This window comes from Lucilia sericata, unplaced genomic scaffold (genome assembly GCF_015586225.1).
Source record: "Lucilia sericata isolate MDLA Ls3-8-SP2 unplaced genomic scaffold, ASM1558622v1 Contig000109F_arrow, whole genome shotgun sequence".
In the NCBI taxonomy this organism is placed as follows: domain Eukaryota; kingdom Metazoa; phylum Arthropoda; class Insecta; order Diptera; family Calliphoridae; genus Lucilia; species Lucilia sericata.
Genome location: NW_023994141.1, coordinates 174534 through 197500, shown reverse-complemented (window position 1 = coordinate 197500; position 22967 = coordinate 174534). Strand labels below are relative to the sequence as shown.

At 26.2% G+C, this 22967-nt stretch overlaps 1 protein-coding gene across 1 annotated transcript in view; it reads right to left on the bottom strand.

The window, feature by feature from the left end:
- Window positions 1–22967, bottom strand: part of LOC119600263 (dorsal-ventral patterning protein tolloid) — a 67342-nt gene that overhangs the window by 17577 nt on the left and 26798 nt on the right. Inside the window, exon 2 of the mRNA XM_037950384.1 lies at window positions 13200–14522. Within this exon, the coding sequence (XP_037806312.1) occupies window positions 13200–14205 (1006 nt within the window). The 5' untranslated portion in view covers window positions 14206–14522. The remainder of the gene's footprint in view (window positions 1–13199; window positions 14523–22967) is intronic.

Below are 22967 nucleotides of genomic sequence, written 5' to 3'. Positions count from 1 at the left end.
AGTTAGTTAGTTAATTAGTTAGTTAGTTAGTTAGTTAGTATAGTTAGTTAGTAGTTAGTTAGTTAGTTAGTTAGTTAGTTAGTTAGTTAGTAGTTAGTTAGTTAGTTAGTTAGTTAGTTAGTTAGTTAGTTAGTTAGTTAGTTAGTTAGTTAGTTAGTTAGTTAGTTAGTAGTTAGTTAGTTAGTTAGTTAGTTAGTTAGTTAGTAGTTAGTTAGTTAGTTAGTTAGTTAGTTAGTTAGTTAGTTAGTTAGTTAGTTAGTTAGTTAGTTAGTTAGTTAGTTAGTTAGTTAGTTAGTTAGTTAGTAGTAGTTAGTTAGTTAGTAGTTAGTTAGTTAGTTAGTTAGTTAGTTAGTTAGTTAGTTAGTTAGTTAGTTAGTTAGTTAGTTAGTTAGTTAGTTAGTAGTTAGTTAGTTAGTTAGTTAGTTAGTAGTTAGTTAGTTAGTAGTTAGTTAGTAGTTAGTTAGTTAGTTAGTTAGTTAGTTAGTTAGTTAGTAGTTAGTTAGTTAGTTAGTTAGTTAGTTAGTTAGTAGTTAGTTAGTTAGTTAGTTAGTTAGTTAGTTAGTAGTTAGTTAGTTAGTAGTTAGTTAGTTAGTTAGTTAGTTAGTTAGTTAGTTAGTTAGTTAGTTAGTTAGTTAGTTAGTTAGTTAGTTAGTTAGTTAGTTAGTTAGTTAGTTAGTTAGTTAGTTAGTTAGTTAGTTAGTTAGTTAGTTAGTTAGTTAGTTAGTTAGTTAGTTAGTTAGTTAGTTAGTTAGTTAGTTAGTTAGTTAGTTAGTTAGTTAGTTAGTTAGTTAGTTAGTTAGTTAGTTAGTTAGTTAGTTAGTTAGTTAGTTAGTTAGTTAGTTAGTTAGTTAGTTAGTTAGTTAGTAGTTAGTTAGTTAGTTAGTTAGTTAGTTAGTTAGTTAGTTAGTTAGTTAGTTAGTTAGTTAGTTAGTTAGTTAGTTAGTTAGTAGTTAGTTAGTTAGTTAGTTAGTTAGTAGTTAGTTAGTTAGTTAGTTAGTTAGTTAGTTAGTTAGTTAGTTAGTTAGTTAGTTAGTTAGTAGTTAGTTAGTTAGTTAGTTAGTTAGTTAGTTAGTTAGTTAGTTAGTTAGTTAGTTAGTAGTTAGTTAGTTAGTTAGTTAGTTAGTTAGTTAGTTAGTTAGTTAGTTAGTTAGTTAGTTAGTTAGTTAGTTAGTTAGTTAGTTAGTTAGTTAGTTAGTTAGTTAGTTAGTTAGTTAGTTAGTTAGTGTTTCTTTGTTTGTTTGTTTGTTTATCCCCACTATAGTTATGTAGGGTAGCCAACACTATTCTCTCTACCTTTTATTTTCAAACCTACACACTCACACATCGCATTTCCTATGTGTGTCTGTTTATAAATGTATGATTTTAAGTTTTCTTGCCGGGATAAAATGTACACGCTTATATGCTTCTGATTGTTGCTGCTACCAACGTGTGCTAACGATGCATAGTTTTGCTTTAGCTGCTGATGTAGGCCGACCGCCTGACATACAGTAGCTTTAATAAAAAAACAGCAACAATTCGACTCGAACAAAACAAGATAAAGCAAAAACAAAAAAACACAAACACACTCTACAAAAACTTTACACACATGCTGAGACGGAAGTGAGCTACATTTTCCAACCAAACGGAAATGGGTTGAAGCTTAAGCGTGGAGGATATTGTGGCATCAGGAAAAAAAATATAAAGTGAGCCTTTTATGCTTCAACATACGAGTGAAATCGAAAAATATTTAGTAGTGTATGAAATTAAACAGCAATAGAAGCTACAATGTTGCATATTCGTACATGCAACATTGCAATATATGTACATACGTTACACTACTTACGTATGTATGTACACATACATATCTATATAAACATACGTTAAGTACGTTCAGAAGAATTGTGAAGACCACCACCACACCACACACTGGTGGTGGTCTGAATAGCCAACAATGCGTAATGTAAATTGAAAAGGTAGAGAAGATGATTGTACTTTATACCAAGTAAGTGCTCCTCTTGTGTTTGATTTTTTTTACATTTATCTCATATTTTTTTTATCTCGGTATTGTAACTCTGTACAAGTATGTTATTTTTATACATGTACCATCATACAATTTACTTAAGTGAGTAATGCGGAACACTGAGAACATTTTTCAAACATAATTTACACATTTCCTGAAGATTTTAAAACCATTACTATTTCAATTCTAAGAAAATAGTATACATTTAATCTACTTCTTTATCTATTTATAGTTTGCAAAAAGTAAATCATCTTATACTTAATTTCTTTCAGTGTTTAACATGCGTAAATACTGGGGCATCACTAGTATTGCTTTGTATTATTTCTGAATATCTATCTGCATTACATTTATGTAAGTTTTGTATTGCGGGTGCTGGTTCTATGTTGTTTGCTTTTTTAAACTATAAATAAAATTTAACGACGTGAAAAAACAAAAAAACTAAACTACATATACATTCTTAAAACTAAGAATATACTTGCTAAGATCAAACAATAGTTTCCCGCTTTATTCAATTTTATTCTCTCACTTACATTCCTATGTTTATATTATGTGTGTGAATCCTGTTTTACATTTATTCAAATGTACTCGTCTATCCTACAACTACTACTATTATATACTTAAACCTTAAACACAAAAATAAAACTTCGTTTGCATTTGTAACTCATGAATTTTTAATATTGGAATGTTTAAAATACATTCGTTTTCAGGTTTTTGGTTTTCAGAGTTTCACTTGTTACATGTACTTTTAAAAACCTGTAGGGTTGTGTAGTGATTGACTAGGAAATGTTCTAAATTTATTGCATCTGCATGTTGAAATTTTGTCTATTTGAAAAATGTGTAAATTCAATTAAAGTGAAAAGGATTGCGTTTATTTTTATACACACAGGATATCAAATAATTTATGCGGAGTTTTTAATAGCTTAAGAATTTTTATTTAAATTATTTTTCAACTGAACTGAACTAAAACTAGAACTGACCTAGAACTGAACTAGAACTGACTGAACTAGAACTGAACTAGAACTGAACTAGAACTGAACTAGAACTGAACTAGAACTGAACTAGAACTGAACTAGAACTGAACTAGAACTGAACTAGAACTGAACTAGAACTGAACTAGAACTGAACTAGAACTGAACTAGAACTGAACTAGAACTGAACTAGAACTGAACTAGAACTGAACTAGAACTGAACTAGAACTGAACTAGAACTGAACTAGAACTGAACTAGAACTGAACTAGAACTGAACTAGAACTGAACTAGAACTGAACTAGAACTGAACTAGAACTGAACTAGAACTGAACTAGAACTGAACTAGAATGAACTAGAACTGAACTAGAACTGAACTAGAACTGAACTAGAACTGAACTAGAACTGAACTAGAACTGAACTAGAACTGAACTAGAACTGAACTAGAACTGAACTAGAACTGAACTAGAACTGAACTAGAACTGAACTAGAACTGAACTAGAACTGAACTAGAACTGAACTAGAACTAGAACTGAACTAGAACTGAACTAGAACTGAACTAGAACTGAACTAGAACTGAACTAGAACTGAACTAGAACTGAACTAGAACTGAACTAGAACTGAACTAGAACTGAACTAGAACTGAACTAGAACTGAACTAGAACTGAACTAGAACTGAACTAGAACTGAACTAGAACTGAACTAGAACTGAACTAGAACTGAACTAGAACTGAACTAGAACTGAACTAGAACTGAAACTAGAACTGAACTAGAACTGAACTAGAACTGAACTAGAACTGAACTAGAACTGAACTAGAACTGAACTAGAACTGAACTAGAACTGAACTAGAACTGAACTAGAACTGAACTAGAACTGAACTAGAACTGAACTAGAACTGAACTAGAACTGAACTAGAACTGAACTAGAACTGAACTAGAACTGAACTAGAACTGAACTAGAACTGAACTAGAACTGAACTAGAACTGAACTAGAACTGAACTAGAACTGAACTAAACTGAACTAGAACTGAACTAGAACTGAACTAGAACTGAACTAGAACTGAACTAGAACTGAACTAGAACTGAACTAGAACTGAACTAGAAATGAACTAGAACTGAACTAGAACTGAACTAGAACTGAACTAGAACTGAACTAGAACTGAACTAGAACTGAACTAGAACCGAACTAGAACTGAACTAGAACTGAACTAGAACTGAACTAGAACTAGAACTGAACTAGAACTGAACTAGAACTGAACTAGAACTGAGCTAGAACTGAACTAGAACTGAACTAGAACTGAACTAGAACTGAACTAGAACTGAACTAGAACTGAACTAGAACTGAACTAGAACTGAACTAGAACTGAACTAGAACTGAACTAGAACTGAACTAGAACTGAACTAGAACTGAACTAGAACTGAACTAGAACTAGAACTGAACTGGAACTGAACTAGAACCGAACTAGAACTGAACTAGAACTGAACTAGAACTGAACTAGAACTGAACTAGAACTGAACTAGAACTGAACTAGAACTGAACTAGAACTGAACTAGAACTGAACTAGAACTGAACTAGAACTGAACTAGAACTGAACTAGAACTGAACTAGAACTGAACTAGAACTGAACTAGAACTGAACTAGAACTGAACTAGAACTGAACTAGAACTGAACTAGAACTGAACTAGAACTGAACTAGAACTGAACAAGAACTGAACTAGAACTGAACTAGAACTGAACTAGAACTGAACTAGAACTACATTAAGTGTGAAAAACATCTGTTCTTTCCGTAATTGTTTGGCAAAACTTCAATTATAAATATTTAGCACATAATCATTTATTATTTTTTGTGACAACGAAATAACATTTAACATAGAAACAATTTGAAACAGGTTAACAGCTGTCAATGGGCAATGTTTAAAAAAAAGTCAATGGGAATTTAGTACATAAAGATAATAACTTAAACCCATATTAATCAATTCAAGTAATTGATCTATTCTTTAATCCAATCTGTCAATCTTTTCCTGTGCTTAAAGAATTTAATTAAAGGAAAACAATGAAATAAGTTAAATAAATAAATTTGATTTATCGTTGTTCGCCCCAACATTTGTTCACACTTAAATACATTTCACCATAAAACATCACTACTAACCCTTATGGAAACAAACTAATATTAAGAACTTTTATTAAACAAAGTTGATTTTGAAATTTAACTGAGATTCTACCATTGGTCGTTATTGGAGTTTAGAATCTTTTGTTAGGACTATGTAGTACCAACCAAATGCAACAGCATTTCGCAAAAAAATTAAAATTGCATTTAATGGAAACGAATATGAATTTTACAGCCTCAACTTGGTTTTAAATATAAAAAATTTTAATTGTCTGAAAAATTCAACCGAAAAAAATAACTCTAGCATTTCGAGGAAATCTATTTGTATTTGGAGAGATTTTCCGTTTGAAAATTTTATGTTGTTGTTTGTGTAGTTGTTTCGTATGTTCGTTTATAGGTTTAACTTGTTGTTGTTTTTTTTTTTAGTTTTTGCGCATAAAAAGCTAAAACACCAAAAAGCTAAGTCAAATAGAAAAATAAACAAATTTCCTAACTGATGAACACAACAACACTTAACACAAATACACACACACAGATACACACATCCCTACATACATACATACACTCTCACTAAAATATGAATTTCCTACATACCAACCGACAAGCAGCAGCATTTTCTAAAAGAATAAAAAATATTTTGTGTTTTTTTTAATTTTTTCACATCAGAGATACTTGCACTAGACGAATAAATTGCTGTTGCAAAAAATAAATAAAACAAACGAAAAAAATTCATACTAAAAAACAACAACAAAAAGGAAAAAATATTTATAAAAACAACGACAACAAAATTTAAAACATGCAGTACATGCACCTTGCAATTTCAACAGAATTCCCCAGAGTATGTGGTGACTGAGTGTGTGTGTGTGTGTACGTCTTTGATCGTTAGTGAGTCAGTCGGTAAGTGAGTGAGTAATGGTTGGGGGTTCAATAAACTGTAATACTAACACAAAGACACAAACAATCTCACATAAAAACACGGCGTAACTATGACGGTGTGGACGTGTGGCATGAAAGTGTTTTGGCCTTTAAGGCACTATGGCGCAAGGAATTGCAAAATAAACAAATATATTTCTATGGAAAAATAGGGATGAAGTTTTTCTATAGAAAATTAAAACGAAATTTTGTCAACAGAAAAGTAAAACAGAATATAGCAGACAATTTCCTATGGAAATAATTTTCTATAGAAAAATTAAATAAAAAACTTTCTAAAGGAAAATTAAACAGAAAATGTTTTATAGAAAAATTAAACAAAAAATTTTCTATAGAAATATTAAAAAAAAAATTCTATAGAAAACTTAAACAAAAAATGAAACAAAACATTTTCTATAGAAAAATTAAACAAAAACATTTCTATAGAAAAATTACACAGAAAATTTTCTATAGAAAAATGAAACAAAAAATTTTCTATAGAAAAATGAAAAATTTTATATAGAAAAATTAAACGAAAAATTTTCTATAGAAAAATTTAACAACAAATTTTGTATAGAAAACTTAAAGAAAAAATTTTCTATAGAAAACTTAAACAAAAAATTTTCTATAGAAAACTTAAACAAAAAATTTTCTATAGAAAACTTAAACAAAAAATTTTCTATAGAAAACTTAAAAAGAAAATTTTTTATAGAAAACTTAAACAGAAAATTTTCTATAGAAAACTTAAACAAACAATTTTCTATAGAAAACTTAAACAAAAAATTTTCTATAGAAAACTTAAAAAGAAAATTTTTTATAGAAAACTTAAACAGAAAATTTTCTATAGAAAACTTAAACAAAAAATTTTCTATAGAAAACTTAAACAAAAAAATTTTCTATAGAAAACTTAAAAAGAACATTTTTTATAGAAAACTTAAACAGAAAATTTTCTATAGAAAACTTAAACAGAAAATTTTCTATAGATAACTTAAACAAAACATTTTCTATAGAAAACTTAAACAGAAAATTTTCTATAGAAAACTTAAACAGAAATTTTTCTATAGAAAACTTAAACAAAACGTTTTCTATAGAAAACTTAAACAGAAAATTTTCTATAGAAAAATCAAACAGAAATGTTTCTATAGAAAATTACGCAAAAATTTTTCAAAGAAAAACCAAACAGAAATTTGTCTATAAAAGAATTAAGGGGAAAGTTTTCTTTAGAAAAATCTAAAATTTTCTATAGAAAATGTTCTCTAACCCATTGTTATATTTTGATGGCAGTACACATTCCGGAAGACATGAGACTTTATAAAATCAAAATGATTTTCCATTTTTTTTTTTTTTGTGTTCATCGCACATCATATACACATCACACATCTGATAACTGCGTAAGTTGTTGGGGATCTTTTTATGATGGAGGAAATTTCAAAACGAATGAACAGCTACAACAACAACAACGACTACAAAAAGACTGCAAGAAACCTGAAGAAAAAGTATAAAATCCGCCGCCTATAAACCGTTTGACAGAAAATGTGTTTTTTTTTCTCTCTCTTCTTTTTTGCCAAAGTCTATTTATAAAAAAAAAACTCATGACATCTTTTGAACAATAAGCAAAGATACAAATACTAGAACTTGTTGTATATGCATCCATTTCAGTATCTCTCCTCTAGATATGATTTGGTTCATGTATTCTTTATGTTCGATGCAATGCTGTGTAAACTTTACATTCTAGATATGAAATGTTTTTGTTGGATATTCATCATGGTAATAGATACGTCTACAAACTCATAAGTTTTTGTGAGTGAATGTTATAAACATTCATACAGATATATTTCAGTATTTTCATCCAATATAAAAATAGAGTACAATGCCTATTTGTTTGTCATACAGTCAATCAGTTTTTTTTTTAATTTTTTCACTTTTTTTTTTTCTCGTTATATTTTAACCTGACAATCAGACCAAACCATGCATTCATTCATTTGCTATTGTCTGCAACAATACATATCGAATGAACCCTCTCTGAACATGAATACTATATAGTAGTACAAATGGAGCAATGTCTTTTTCAATTTTTCCTATAATGTTTGTTTGTTTGTATCTATAGATAAATAGTGTATGTTTCGTTTGTAGGATACGAAAAGGGTATATTCCAATGGTTGTATGTATGTACGTGTGTACGTAACAAATAAACTAGAGAACACAATCATATTATCTATCATCATTATTCATTCACCTGTATACAGTTTATACAGGGAGTGATAGAAAAAAAGTGGTTGACAGTTTAAAATTTTAAAATTTAACACAGAAATTTCCATAGAAAAGGATAAATTTATAGTTCTTTAAAAAAAATATCCTTTAACTTAGTGAGAAGGGTATTAGTATATAAGTTAGTCATTACGTTTGTTATATCTATAATGAATATATTCCGAGTCCTTATATAGCGTAGTCGATTAAGCTATGTCCGTCTGTCTGTATTTTTGTTGAAATCAATTTTCTGAAGACCCCTGGTATCTTCGGGACCCAAATCCTTCTTCTAAAGGTACTTTTTGGAATTTTATATAATATTGAACCTAAAAACATAAAATAAGTAGGTTCAGGGGTACATTAGATCCTATTAAATGGGACTTTTTTGGTATAACTTCGTTCTTCAAATGGTATGTTTTAAATTTACTATAAAAGGGGACTTTTGGTACTTGTTCGTTCTTCAATATTGAAGCTAGAGACATATCGCTAAGCATAGGTATTGTGTTTATAGCATGTTCGTTCTTCAAAAGGTACATTTTGAATTTTCTATAATACTGAACCAAGAAGTAAATGAAAACCTATAAAATGGGACTTTTTGGTACTTTTTCGTTCTTCAAAAGGTACGTTTTAAATTTACTGTAAAAGGGGAAATTTTGGTACTTTTTCGTTCTTCAACATTAAAGCTAGAAACATAATAATAAGTATGTAGAGCCCGAAGTAAATGAGCACCAATAAAATAGGACTTTTAGGTACTTTTTCGATTTTCAAAAGGTACTTTTTGAATTTTCTATAATACAGAACCTAGAAACATGAAATCAAGCATGTACAGCCCGGAGTAAGTGAGAACATATAAAAGGGAACATTTTGTTCTACTTTTTTTGTTCTTCAAAAGGTACTTTTTGGAATTCTCTAAAATATTGCACCTAGAAACATAAAAGTGGTAGGTCCAGGAGTAAAACCTATAAAATGGAACTTTCTGGTACTTTTTCATTCTTCAAAAGGTACGGACGGACATCGTTTATAAAAATTAAGATCTGAAAGAATAAAATATATATTTTTACTTTTTATAGAAAATGTCGTAATTTTGTACCATCAAAGCCACAAAGTTCATGGAGCGAGTTATTGTTTTGGCCGTTTCAGTAGTGGTGATTTTGACCTTTGGAAATCATAGCTTTTGAATTAGAATGTACCGAGGAACTGCCTTTTTAAGAACCTCATATAAGAATACCTCTCAATTGATGCGTATTAAAGTACTGTACACGTGAAAAATATAAAAAAAATTTTGAAGAGAGGTCTCAATTTACTATTAGAGATTAAAAATTTTTAAAAAATTTTCTGGTTCCGAAAATTTCTTTACTTTATGAGCAAAATTATAAAATAATAACCATTTTATTCTTTGTCACCAGGTGTTTTAAACTATTTCAGTACTTAAACTACTACATCATTGTTTCCATAAAGAGTATATGAATGAATGAATGAATGTGTATGAAAAACTTTTATATGGAAAATGAAAATTAATTTTAAAAAACAACAATATCAACAACAGCAACAAGATTTTATAGTAGATTTAATGTGCAATTCAATAAATCTTTTAATTTGTTTAACAAATACTTAACACTTTTTATGTATTTGCATATAAACAACAAACAATACAAAAACACATCAAACACACATACTAATAAAATCACACACAGATTCATTTCTATGCATGGAGATGTTTTTGGAAACATGCAAATGTACTATGGTTATAAAATTCATAGATGTTAACATAGTAAATGCAATTTCTCCAGCATCAATAGAGTGAAAAGGAATATGTAGATTAAAAAAAAAAGGATTTACATTTTTGGGAAATGATGTTTGAGGTTTTCAGAGAATAATTAAATCTTTTTCAACTTTAAACGGTTAAAGTTATAATTTGCATTTGTGTTTGTGGACTTTATTACTTGTTACTCTGTAAATTGGATATGTTTTATGTATTTTATAATTAACATTTATAACATAAAGCTCTATCTGTACATTTGTGTAATTTAAGTCTATAACTATGAGTGTGTGCATCACAAAGTGTATGAGATCGTATTAAAAAAACTGTATTATCATGATGACAACTTTAATAAATTTGCACACATCCAGTCGTAGGTTTATATGAATATAAAAATTTAAACAAAACCCAGCAAAAACTAAGCAACTGTACAGCCACATTTACGAACGGGAAAGTCGAGTGAGCGCATATGTAATCAGTTATTTTTCGAACCACTTCGAGCAAAAATAAGTAGTTTTTTACCCAAAAAGTAACTATCCCCACTTTGCTCTTACATTACTTGCCTGCTTACTGAGTAAGTATAGTTTTTCCGGAGTAGATATGGATTTAATACAGTTTCTCCTCGGACATACATACATACTACATACATACATACATACATACATACATACTACATAACATACATACATACAGACATACAGACAGACAGACAGACAGACAGACAGCAAGATACATACATAACATACATACTACATACATACATACATACATACATACATACATACATACATACATACATACATACATACATACATACATACATACATACAACATACATACATAATACATACATACAGACATACATACATACAGACTACATACAGACATACATACATACATACAACAGACACATACATACATACATACATACATACATACATACATACATACAGACAGACATACATACATACATACATACATACAGACAGACATACAGACATACATACATACATACATACATACATACATACAGACATACATACAGACATACAGACAGACAGACATACAGACATACACATACATACATACAGATACAAACAGACTACAGACAACAGACACATACATACATACAGACAGACATACATACATACAGACATACATAATACAGAAATACATACAGACATACATACATACATACAGACATACATACATACATACATACATACATACATACATACATACATACATACATACATACATACATACATACATACATACATACATACATACATACATACATACATACATACATACATACATACATACATACATACATACATACATACATACATACATACATACATACATACATACATACATACATACATACATACATAGGTGATTTCACACAAACGCAGAGAATAAACATTTCATTTCATAATATAATTTTTGATCTAGTATGTTTTTGCTGGATTACATAAAAACATATTTTAATATATTTAAAGTCTCTCTTTACTTAATGTAAAAGTATGTAAAGGAATTTCTTTATTTTCTCCCCTAAAAAGTATGCAACAAACAAACAAACACTTCTAAATAATTTAGGTTAGTTGTAAAATATTCTATACTCTTTTTGAATTTTTGCCAGTTTTCGCAATGATGATGATTGTCTTTAAATGATAAATATTAATTAACACAAAAAGCATAATTGTCCTTTATGTCAAAGTGTGTATAAAATTGTATGTATGAGTGTATGTTTATTCTATTCTATATTTGTTATATTCCTTTGAGTCTTTATTTATATATGAGTCTGTGTTTATATATGACTCTCTGTCTGTATACAAACATATTTATATCTTTGTGTGTGTTTGTATTGTATTGTTTATATTCCCTCTGTGTAAAATGTTCTTTTATTCAAAAGTTTCTAAAGTAAAGTTTTGGTTATAAATGACCTACTTGTATTCTGGTTTGAAAATATTTCCTTTTTCTTTTCTTCTTCTGCTTTTCGAAACTTTATTTTAAAAGGAAAATAACCAACAACATTATATTCAGTCTCTGGTGGTAAAAATCATTAACAATAACCACATTTTTATTATTATTTTTTGTTGTTATTGTTGTATATTATTTAAAGATATTAAAGGATTAAGTGAAGTTTAAATAAGTATTTACAGACAGACAGTTTATACCAGCTATGCAAAATATTTATTATGTATTTGAAAGTGTATACCAGTTTTATTTTAGTTTTTTTTAATAGACTTACTTTTCTGTAATAATAAATAAAATATTTATGAATTTTAAGTAAATAATAAAATACCTTTTAATTCATTTATATTATTTTCTTTTGGTTTATTTTACAGATTATTCTCTCTTTAAAGGGGTCAGTGCTTGGTATTAAATAAATATTTGTTTTGTGTAAAATAAGAAATTATTTTGTAATTTATTTATTTTAATATTTTAAAGTCATAAGTGGTATTTAAAAATCAAATTTATATTGCAAATCAAAGAATTTATTTATTAGAAAAATTTCAAGAATTTTTTTAGAAAATATTCAAATGGAATTACTTCTACATAGGAAATGCTTCAGTAAAGGTAATGAATGTAAATTTTAGCTATAGACTAGACGATAGACTAGACTATAGGCTAGACTATAGGATAGACTATAGACTAGAATATCGGCTAGACTATAGACTAGACTATAGACTAGACTATAGACTAGACTATAGACTAGACTATAGACTAGACTATAGACTAGACTATAGACTAGACTATAGACTAGACTATAGACTAGACTATAGACTAGACTATAGACTAGACTATAGACTAGACTATAGACTAGACTATAGACTAGATTATAGACTAGACTATAGACTAGACTATAGACTAGACTATAGACTAGACTATAGACTAGACTAGACTAGACTATAGACTAGACTATAGACTAGACTATAGACTAGACTATAGACTAGACTATAGACTAGACTATAGACTAGACTATAGACTAGACTATAGACTAGACTATAGACTAGACTATAGACTAGACTATAGACTAGACTATATTATAGACTAGACTTTTCGCAGGCAATTTAACGTAACTTCACCTTAATAAAACTCCATATCTGCCTATTTTTATTAAAATTTGATTAATATCCTTTAAGGAACCCCTTTTCTCAACATCAATTGAAATTTTTTTTAACAAAAATTAAATCTCACTTACCCGCTTTACATGGATCCATATCGATATCATTTGATATTTTCTTTTCGAACTTCGTACTCAACAAATCCTCTATGGAATATTTGCTGTGATGTTTGTGCCAGGGTATTTGGGAATAATATTCATCCGCACTTATAATGGCGGGAAATGGGGAATTTTGCTTGAGTTGTTGATGATCACCACCAGCATCATCATTAACTTTAATGAAATCATAATTGTTTAGCATATTGTTGTTTTCGTTGTTGTGTGAATGTTGATGATGTTGATGGTGTTGAGATGTTGGTGATAAATGTTGATGTTGGTTGCCATAATGGCTTTGGTGTTGATGATGATGTTGCTGTTGTTGCTGATGATGATGATCAAAGTGCTGGTGTTGATGTTGTGGATGTCTAGTATGTTGCACTTGTTGTTGCTGCTGCTGTTGTTGTTGTAAAATATTTTCTTGTAATGAAAAATTATTTTCAGAATGCGTAGGAATATTTCTTCTGCTGTCTGCAGTTATGCTGTTAATATCTTGAGCATTTGTATTGTGGCTGTTTGTACGGTTATTTGCGTCTGTGTCTATGGCAGTATTTAAGGCATTCATAGTTGTGGTGGTGCTGGAGGATGCTGTGGCAACCTTCAATTCCCTCACCACTGGTAAATTGTATAGTGATGTTTCTTGTAATTCTATTTCAACTGCTTCTTCGGCAGCCTCGGCCTCCTCTTCTTCATCTTGCGATAAATGCTGTAATTTTTGTACAGATGTTAAGGACGTATCTGATGGCAATGAGGACGATGACGATGATGATGATGCTCCTGCTGTTAAGGGTACAAATGCTGGTTCTATTGCTGCTGCTGTAACTGTCGCTGTGTTAGTGTTGACATTTAAGTGGGCACTTTTCACACATGATGCTGTAACTACAACAAATATTGTTGTAATTATAAATGCTGCATAATTTCGTAGGTTGGTGTGGCGTCGTCGTTGTTTTCTTCTTAAACTGTATTTTTGAAATTTTAATTTCTCCATAATGTTGTTTTGAAAAAAACACTTTTAATTATAGTTGTTGTTGTTCTTGTTTGCTCAACAATATCAATATATTATTTTTAATTATTTTTATATAAAGAAATTCGTTTACTTAGTTTTCATTGTATTGTATTAAACAATTTATAAATATATTTGACTGTTTTAATTTTCTTTAATAAGTTAATAAAACTGTATATTTAACTTTAAGCTGCTCATGTGTGTTTTAATTAAAAATTGCAAACAAATATTAAAACTTCAATATATGGTTTTTTCCAGTTAGTAATTTATCATTTAGTAGCCAACCATTACAGCACAAAAATCTATAAAGAAAAATAGACAAAAAAAATATAGAGATTAATTTAGGTATTGTGTGCCAAATTTGATAAAAAAATAACTTATTTAAAGCAATAAATTGAAACCTTAAAAGATTAATATTTTTGGGGCAAAAATTGTAGCCAATAAAATTGGAGAAACCTACAAATTCATTTCAAAAAATAAAACTAATCAATAGAAAAATGTATTCGACGACTATGAGGGCTTGATATGTACCTGTTTTCACAGAAAATTCGCAATAACTTATTAATTATTTACATAAAACTAATTATAAATTATAATTTAGCAAATTCTTTTTTTAAAGAAAATTCGTGAAAAATTGTCATATTACTGAGAGTTCGAACTAAATTCTTTAATTTAAGCAAATTCCTAAAAAATTTGCATTTAATTCCAAATTTAAACAAAATTAAATTATCAACTTAAAGAAAATTCTGTATGCGCTCTCTCTTATAAAAAGTAATTCTCTATTTAAAAATAATTCGTGATAAATTCTAAAAACATTTTTTTTCTTTATAAATATTTTAAAAAAATTCTATAAATTTAGCACTTAATTCACTTTTTATGGAAATTTGGTTAAAAATTCTTGTTTTGCAGAAAGTTCACGAAAAATTCTTATTTAAACTTAACTTAAAATAAAAAATCGTAATAAATTTTCTAATCGAAAAAAAAACGTAATAAATTTACAGGGGAATTCGAACTAAATTCTTTATTTAAAGCAAATTCATATAAAATTCTCCTAATTTAAACAAAATTAAATAATCTACTTAAAGAAAATTCTTTAATCGTTCTCTCTTATAAAATAATAATAAATAAAAAAGAAAATTCGCGATAAATTCTTAAAAAAATACATTCCATTTTTTAATAATTTATAAACAAAGTCATTAAATTGTTTTTTACAGGAATTTCGCAATAAATTTTATATTAAAACAAAATAAATTTTTTTCAAAAAATTCTTGTTTTACAAAAAATTTGCGATAAATTCATAATTTAAAGGAAATTTTAAATAAATTCTCTATTTGAGGAAAATTCGTCCTCAAATACATTCTTTATTTTCTATAAATAAATTCTCTATTTATAGAAAAAAAAAAACATTATATTTATAAATTTATAAAATAATCGCGAAAAAAATCTTTTTTAAGAAAAATTCTTAAAAAATTTTGTATTTAAAGAAAATTTCTACTTAATTCTCTTTTTTAGAAAATACATGAAAAATTATCGTTTTACAGAAATTTCACAATACACTTTTCATTTAAAATTTCATTTTCTATTTGAAGAATATTCGTGATAAATTCTCTATTTATATAAAATTCACCATAATTCAAAAAAAAAAAAAATCATTCTTATTATAATATTTTTTTTAAATAGTCGCAATACTTTATTAATTTAAAGAAAATTCTTCAAAATATTTGTATTTATAGAAAATTTACACTTAATTCTTACAAATTCGTCAGTATTATTCGTTCACTATTTATAGAATATTCGCGATTAATTTAAGAAAAAACTTTTTATAAATTTATAAAAAAATTATAAATTATTCTTTTAGCAATAAATTCTGTATTTATAAAAAATTTACTGTTAGTTGTTATTTTTACAAAATTCGTGAAAAACTATGATTTTTTATTCAAAAATTGCATTTAATTCTCTATTTAAAAAATTCTTCAAAAAGTCTCGTTTTATAGAAAATTTACAATTAATTTTGTTTAAAATAAATTTCAAATTCTTCATTTTTTATTTGAAAAAAAAAACTCGAAATAAATTCTTTATTCAAAGAATATTCGTAATAAATTTTGCTAATTCGCGAAAAATTCTAAAAAAATAATTTTATTTTAAAAATATTGCAATAAATTTTGTATTTACACATAACTTGCACATAATTCTCTTTTTTTCTGAAAATTCATGAAAAAATTCTATTCCTCTATAGAAAATTCGTGACAAATTTTTTTTTAGAAAATTCATGAAAAATGCTCATTTTATAGAAAATTCGTGATAAATTAAATTTGAAAGTATTTATTAAAAAAAGTCAAGTTTTTCATTTTAAGAAAACTCCTGATGAATTCTCTTTTTACTGAAAACTGGCGATATATTCTTTGCAGAAAATTAGCTATCATTTATGAAAATTCGTGATAAATTCTCTATTTTCATATTATAAATTCGCACTTAATTCTAATAACTTATAACTATTTAATAAATAGTTATCTAGCAATAAATTCATAATTGCTGGAAATTCGCTGGAAAATTAAATATAAAGAAATTTCTTAATATATTCTCTACTGATTTAAAATTCATGATAAATTCTTTCTTTAGCATAGGGAATTCTTTATAAATTCTCTATTTAAAGAAAATTTTGTGCAACATAGTTTATTAAAAAATTATTGTGATAAATTTTCTTTTTATAAAAAAAAATGTATGATGATTTTAATATTTATAGAAAATTTGCTATAAATTTTATATTTAAAAAACCATAGAAATGTTCAACCAAAGGCAAGCTAACAATATAGCGAAATTAGAAAAAATCCTTTAAACTTCAAAGCAACAAGCGAAAAAAAAACACACAAACTAAGCTAAAGACAGTAAATTTTTAATATTTCTTTTGAGTTTTTAATAAAACTGAATGTATACAATATTAAAACGCATTTCATCTATTTTCCCCCCTCCAATGGAATACATAGACCATGAGAGGTTCTATTCACATTCATAAAGTAATGAGGAGGAGAAGATAGAAGAATGATGTATAAGAATATGAATTCCATTGAGTACTTTATTTTTTTTGTTGCAATCTATCAATATATTGTTGAATTGTGGCATTTAATATGAGCGATCATACATTTTACATATATTTACATGCAAACAATGTGTACAAATTGAAAAGTCTATTTTTTAGCTCTAAAAAAAAGAGAGCAAGCTGAAAGAATAATAAATAAATAAAAATATTTTATTTATTCTTTAATCATCCATACATACATACATACATATGTGTCGTTTGTATTAAATAATATAATTTAATTCATAGGAATTATCTCTTTGTTACTATACATCGTACTCGACCAAAAAGGTCTGGGTCATTTGATTTTCAATTCACATATAACAATCGCATTCGCCATATATAGTCAACAGAGATGTGTGAGAGTTTGTTTTAGAAAAATGCATATTAATTTTATTAGTTTTATTCGCCTCACTTAATAATTTAGAATGTGTTATGTAAAGGGTTTGACAAAAATTGTAACCAAAACTTTTTTTTAAAACAAATATTCTTTGAGAATTTAAACTCTGGGTTTGTTCATATTTAAAGAAAATTCCCCTATATAACAAATTGTCTATTTATAGAATATTTGCGACAATTTCTCTATATTCTTGATATTTGTAATAAATTCGCGAAAAATTCTTTAGCAGAATGAAATTGGCCACCACTTTTTTTAAAAAAGATGCTTAAGAAATACTTAGTTTAAATAATATTTTAAATAAATTGTAAATTCTCTATTTATAGGAAATTCGTGAGAAATTCTAAAGTTTAAAAACAATTTTTGAGAAAATTTATTATTAATTTCTAGAAAATTTGCGATAAATTATTATTAAAAAAATATGTTGAAAACAATTAGTATAAAATTAGAAAAATTCTCTGTTTACAGAAAATTTGCCAAAAATATTTTTATAGGAAATTCGTGAGATTTTTTTTTTAATTCGTAAATAATTCTTAGGTTATGGAAAATTCGCGACAATTTTGGAATTATCTTATTACATAAAACTCATTAACATTTTTCTATTTCTAGGAAATTCGGTATAAAAAATGTATTTTCAATATCTTTTGGTTGAATTTTTCAATTACTTTTTTATTAAATATTCGCGAAAATTTTCCTATTTTTAGGAAATTTTCAATAATAAATTCCCTATTTGTACAAAAATTACCACAAATTCGTTATAAATTCTCTACTTACGTGAAAATTCGTGAAAGTTCTCTAGTTTTATAAAATTCTTTGGAAAGTCTTAATGCTAATATTATAAATTCGTGAACAATTCTTTACTTTTAAAAAATACCTTAAAAAATTCTTTATTTTTAAAAAACTTGTAAGAAATTCTCATTATTGTTTATTTATGGGAAATTCGCTATAAATTATGAATTTAATCATTACGTATGATATTAGTAATATATTAGGAAATAGTCTTTATTTATAGAAAACTCGTGAAAATTTCTCTGTTTACAGAAAATTCACCATTAATTCTCTGTTTATAGGAAATTCGTGAAAAAATCTTTTTTTGTAATTCGTAAGAAATTCTTTAGTTGTGGAAAATTCGCAACAATTTTGTATATTATAGAATTAAAAAATAGTTTTTTTTTTAAATTTTTCTATTTTAAAGAAATTCGCGATAAATTCTCTATTTAATGAACATTTCTAATAAATTTTCTATTTTAAGGAAATTTGAGAAAAATTCTCTATATTTAGAATATATTCGTGATAAATTCTTTATGTATTAAAAATTCTTTACAGAAATTTCAATATAAATTCTCTGTTTAGAAGAAAATTCGTGAACTTTATAAATCGAAAGAAATTTTTTAGTTGTAGAAAATTCGCAGCAGTTTTGTAAATTATAGAATTAAAAAATAATTTTTTTGAAAATTTTTCTATTTTAAGGAATTTTTTTTTTTTTTAATTCGAAACAAATTCTTTAGTTGTAGAAAATTCGCAACAATTTTGTAAAATATATAATTAAAAAATTTTTTATTTTTTTTTTAATTATAATTTTTCATAAATTCTCTGGGTAGGAAATATTTTAGAAATTCTCTTAAGAATATACTCGTGATAAATTCTTTGTGTATAGAAAATTCGTCACAAATCTTTATATTTGAAAATTCGTAAGAAAACCCTTGTTTATAGAAAACATGCGACAATAAATAACTTCTTTATGAGTTGAAAATTTAGAAATTTAGAAAATTTATTATAAATTTTCTATTTGTAAAAAAAAAATCGCGATAAATTTTCTATTTAAAGAAAATTTATGCAAATTCTTAAAAAAAACTTTTTTATATGAAAATTTCGCGACAGCTTATAAATTATCTAGTTAAAAAAATGTTCTTTATTTGAGGAAATTTGCGTTAAATTCTCTATTTAAAGAAATTCTAAAGTCAAAAATTCTCAATACTTAAAAAATTCTCTGTTTGTAAAAAATTCGCAAGGACAATTCTTGAAAAATACTCAGTTTATGGACAATTCGGTATAAATTGTTTAATTATAAAAAAATGTGTGAAAAATTCTAGTTTTAATAAAAAAAATTCGTCGTATTATAGGAAATTGGTGATAATTTGTTTAAGATTTTGTAAAAATCACTATAAAATCTTAATTTATGGCAATTCTTTTGAAAAAAAAAATAATCGTGAGAGATTTTTTTCAAAATTCGCGAGTTGATCTTTTGCAAAATTTTTTTTTCTATATATCAGGCATGGGATTACAGAAAGTAATTCACTACATGATCATTTACAATTACTTGTAATGTTTAATTGAGAAATAACCAAATACAATTATTTGTAATTGTAATTGAAGTTTTTCCAATTACAATTACTTGTAATTGCAAGTGAAAATTATATGTAATTATAAGGAACAAAATTTACAATTACAAGTAATTGTAACTAGAAATTCTTCAATTACAATTAAAAGTAATTGTAATTAGCAAAACTTCAATTACAATTACAAGTAATTGTAATTGGCGAAACTTCTATTACAATTACAAATAATTGTAATTGGATAAACTTCAATTACAATTACAAGTAGTTGTAATTGGTGAATCTTCAATTACAATTACTTCAAATGTAATTGTAATTGAAGATGTAGTAAATTTGTGATAAATTCTCTATTTAATTTTTAATAATTTTTTTTATTTTTTAAAATTTAATTTTTAATAAATTTTTTTATTTCTAAAAAATTTGCAAAAAAAATAATTTTTTAGATAATTTTGCTATAAATTTTATATGTGTAAATGAACTATCTATATAAAATTTTTAATTAATTTTACACTTAACTTTTTTGACACCCCTTTAGCAGTTTATTTATATATTGTTGTGAAATCAATCAATTTCTAGTAAACATCTGTATTTATATGTCAAAATTGATATTTTAATCAATTTTTTTTTTCTAAAAATCAGGGAAGTTGCAAAAAAAATTTAAACAAAGCAAATAAAATTCGTTATTGAATAAATTATAAAATCATAATTTATTACTTATCAATAATTTATTATTATTTTATTAACTTAAATGTCAGACCAAGTCTAAAAAATCAATAATATTATTCTAAAAATATAATTAAGAAATTCTTAGTTTTTTAGACTTTGTAAAAATTATACAAAATTAACTTTAAACTTACTATTGCGGATATGTAGTATTTAACAATATCCTAGTTTTTATATCAGTTTTCTACTTCCTATTTGCCTCTTATCATAACAACATTATTCAAATACTTTTGTACTTAACCTAAAAAAAATAATAATAAAATTTATTTTCATTATAATTAAATCTCCACCAAGTAAAAACACAATTAAATAAAACTTTCCAACAAGCTCTTTTAATTCAAAAACAAACTCTGCTCCATAAATTCCAATTATAAAAAAAATCCCCAACAGTTTAATATAATTAATACAATGTTATTAATTACAATACGTTTTTTTTCCATTAAGCTTAGATAAATTTCCCTATAATTTCATATTTTATCTTATTAAAAAAAAAATAATGAGAAAAATTCACAAAAAACATTAACATTAATTTTACCATAACAACAAAATTTCTAGCAAAGAAAAACAACTAAAATAAATTATGCTAATACGTTAATAATTATTATTTGAAATATGAGGAAAAAAATACAAATAAATCGTTGTTATATTATAATTGACAATAAAATAAACTCTTTAATAGAAAATATAGAAAATTCTACAATTAAATAGCAATTTGCAACAAAATTTATATAATTATTTATTTATTTAAAATTCTAATTGTTTCATTAAAATAATACACAGAGAATAAAAAAAATCCTAACTAACAAATGATTTGTAACATGTTTAAAACGCAGTAAATAGAGACAGAGTAGTTGCCATTGAAGCCACCATTTACATACATATTAAACATTCCTTTTTTTATAATATTTAGTTACAAACATTTTTTTCATTCATGTTAAATTCATTCACTCTTTTCATCCTTATACATATATATATTTTTGTTTTGTAGTTATTACTCTACTATCCAGATTTTATAGCAAAAAGTAAAACGAATCCAAAATGAAATGCAGAGAACAGAAATATGTATCAGCATCAAGCTTAAACAAGCAGATCCAACGAAACAACTATTTAGCCAGCCATTCAATCCAACCAGCCAGTCAGCCAACCAACAACAACAACATTCTATACTGGCTGCCAAACGATGAATATCTTATTTTGCTAAAACATCTGTACAATACAATATGTAACAAGATTACACTGTTTCCTTTTCCGCTATTTTAAATTAGAAGAATTTGCTGCATACTTTTAGGTTTGTCTTTTCTTATTTCATTTTATTTTTATTTACATTATTGATTGAAAACGAGAAAACTCCTGATTAATTCGCTATATAGATACAAGTAAGAATTTATAGTCGAGCATGACCGAACATATGTTACTCTACACCAGTGATTGTGTTACAAATTTTGATTAATTTTTTAAAAAAACAAAGTATTTAATTGTATTATACCCTAAACACTATAGTGTATAGGGTATTATACATACGTTTGTGCTGATATGTGTAACAGTATACCGATCGACTCAAAATCACTTTCTGAGTCCGTCCGTCTGTCCGGCTGGCTGTCCATATAAACCTTGTGCGCAAGCCACAATTTTCAAAATATTTTGATAAAATTTGGACCATACGGCACATACGATATTAGGCACAAGAACGATGCCTATTGAAAATGGTTCAAATCGGTCCATTATTTCACCTAGCCTCCATACAATCGAAACTTCCGATTTTGGGTTTTTTTCTTTCAAAAATTTTCTGTATAACAATTATTTTCTATAGAAAACCTTCTGATAATTTCCAGTATAACAGTTATTTTCCTTAACAAACTTTCCATTTCAAAACGTTTCATTGAAAATTGTTACTTTACATCATATTTTTTTAAAGAAATTTTCTGTAATTTTTTTTTAAAGAAATTTTCTGTAATTTTTATTTAAAAAAATTTTCTTACAAATTAAAAAAAAAGAATTCTGTTTAAAAATTGTCTTTTAAAAATTTGTATCATAAAATTTTTTCTACAGAAAGCTTTCTGCAGAACAGTTTCCCTTAAGGGAGTTTCCTATATAACACTTATTTTCTATAGAAAATTTTCAGTATAACAGTTTATATCTTCAAAATGTTAAATATAACTGTTTTTCTCTTAAAAAAATTGGTAGAAATTTATTTACTATAAAAACCTTTTGTATA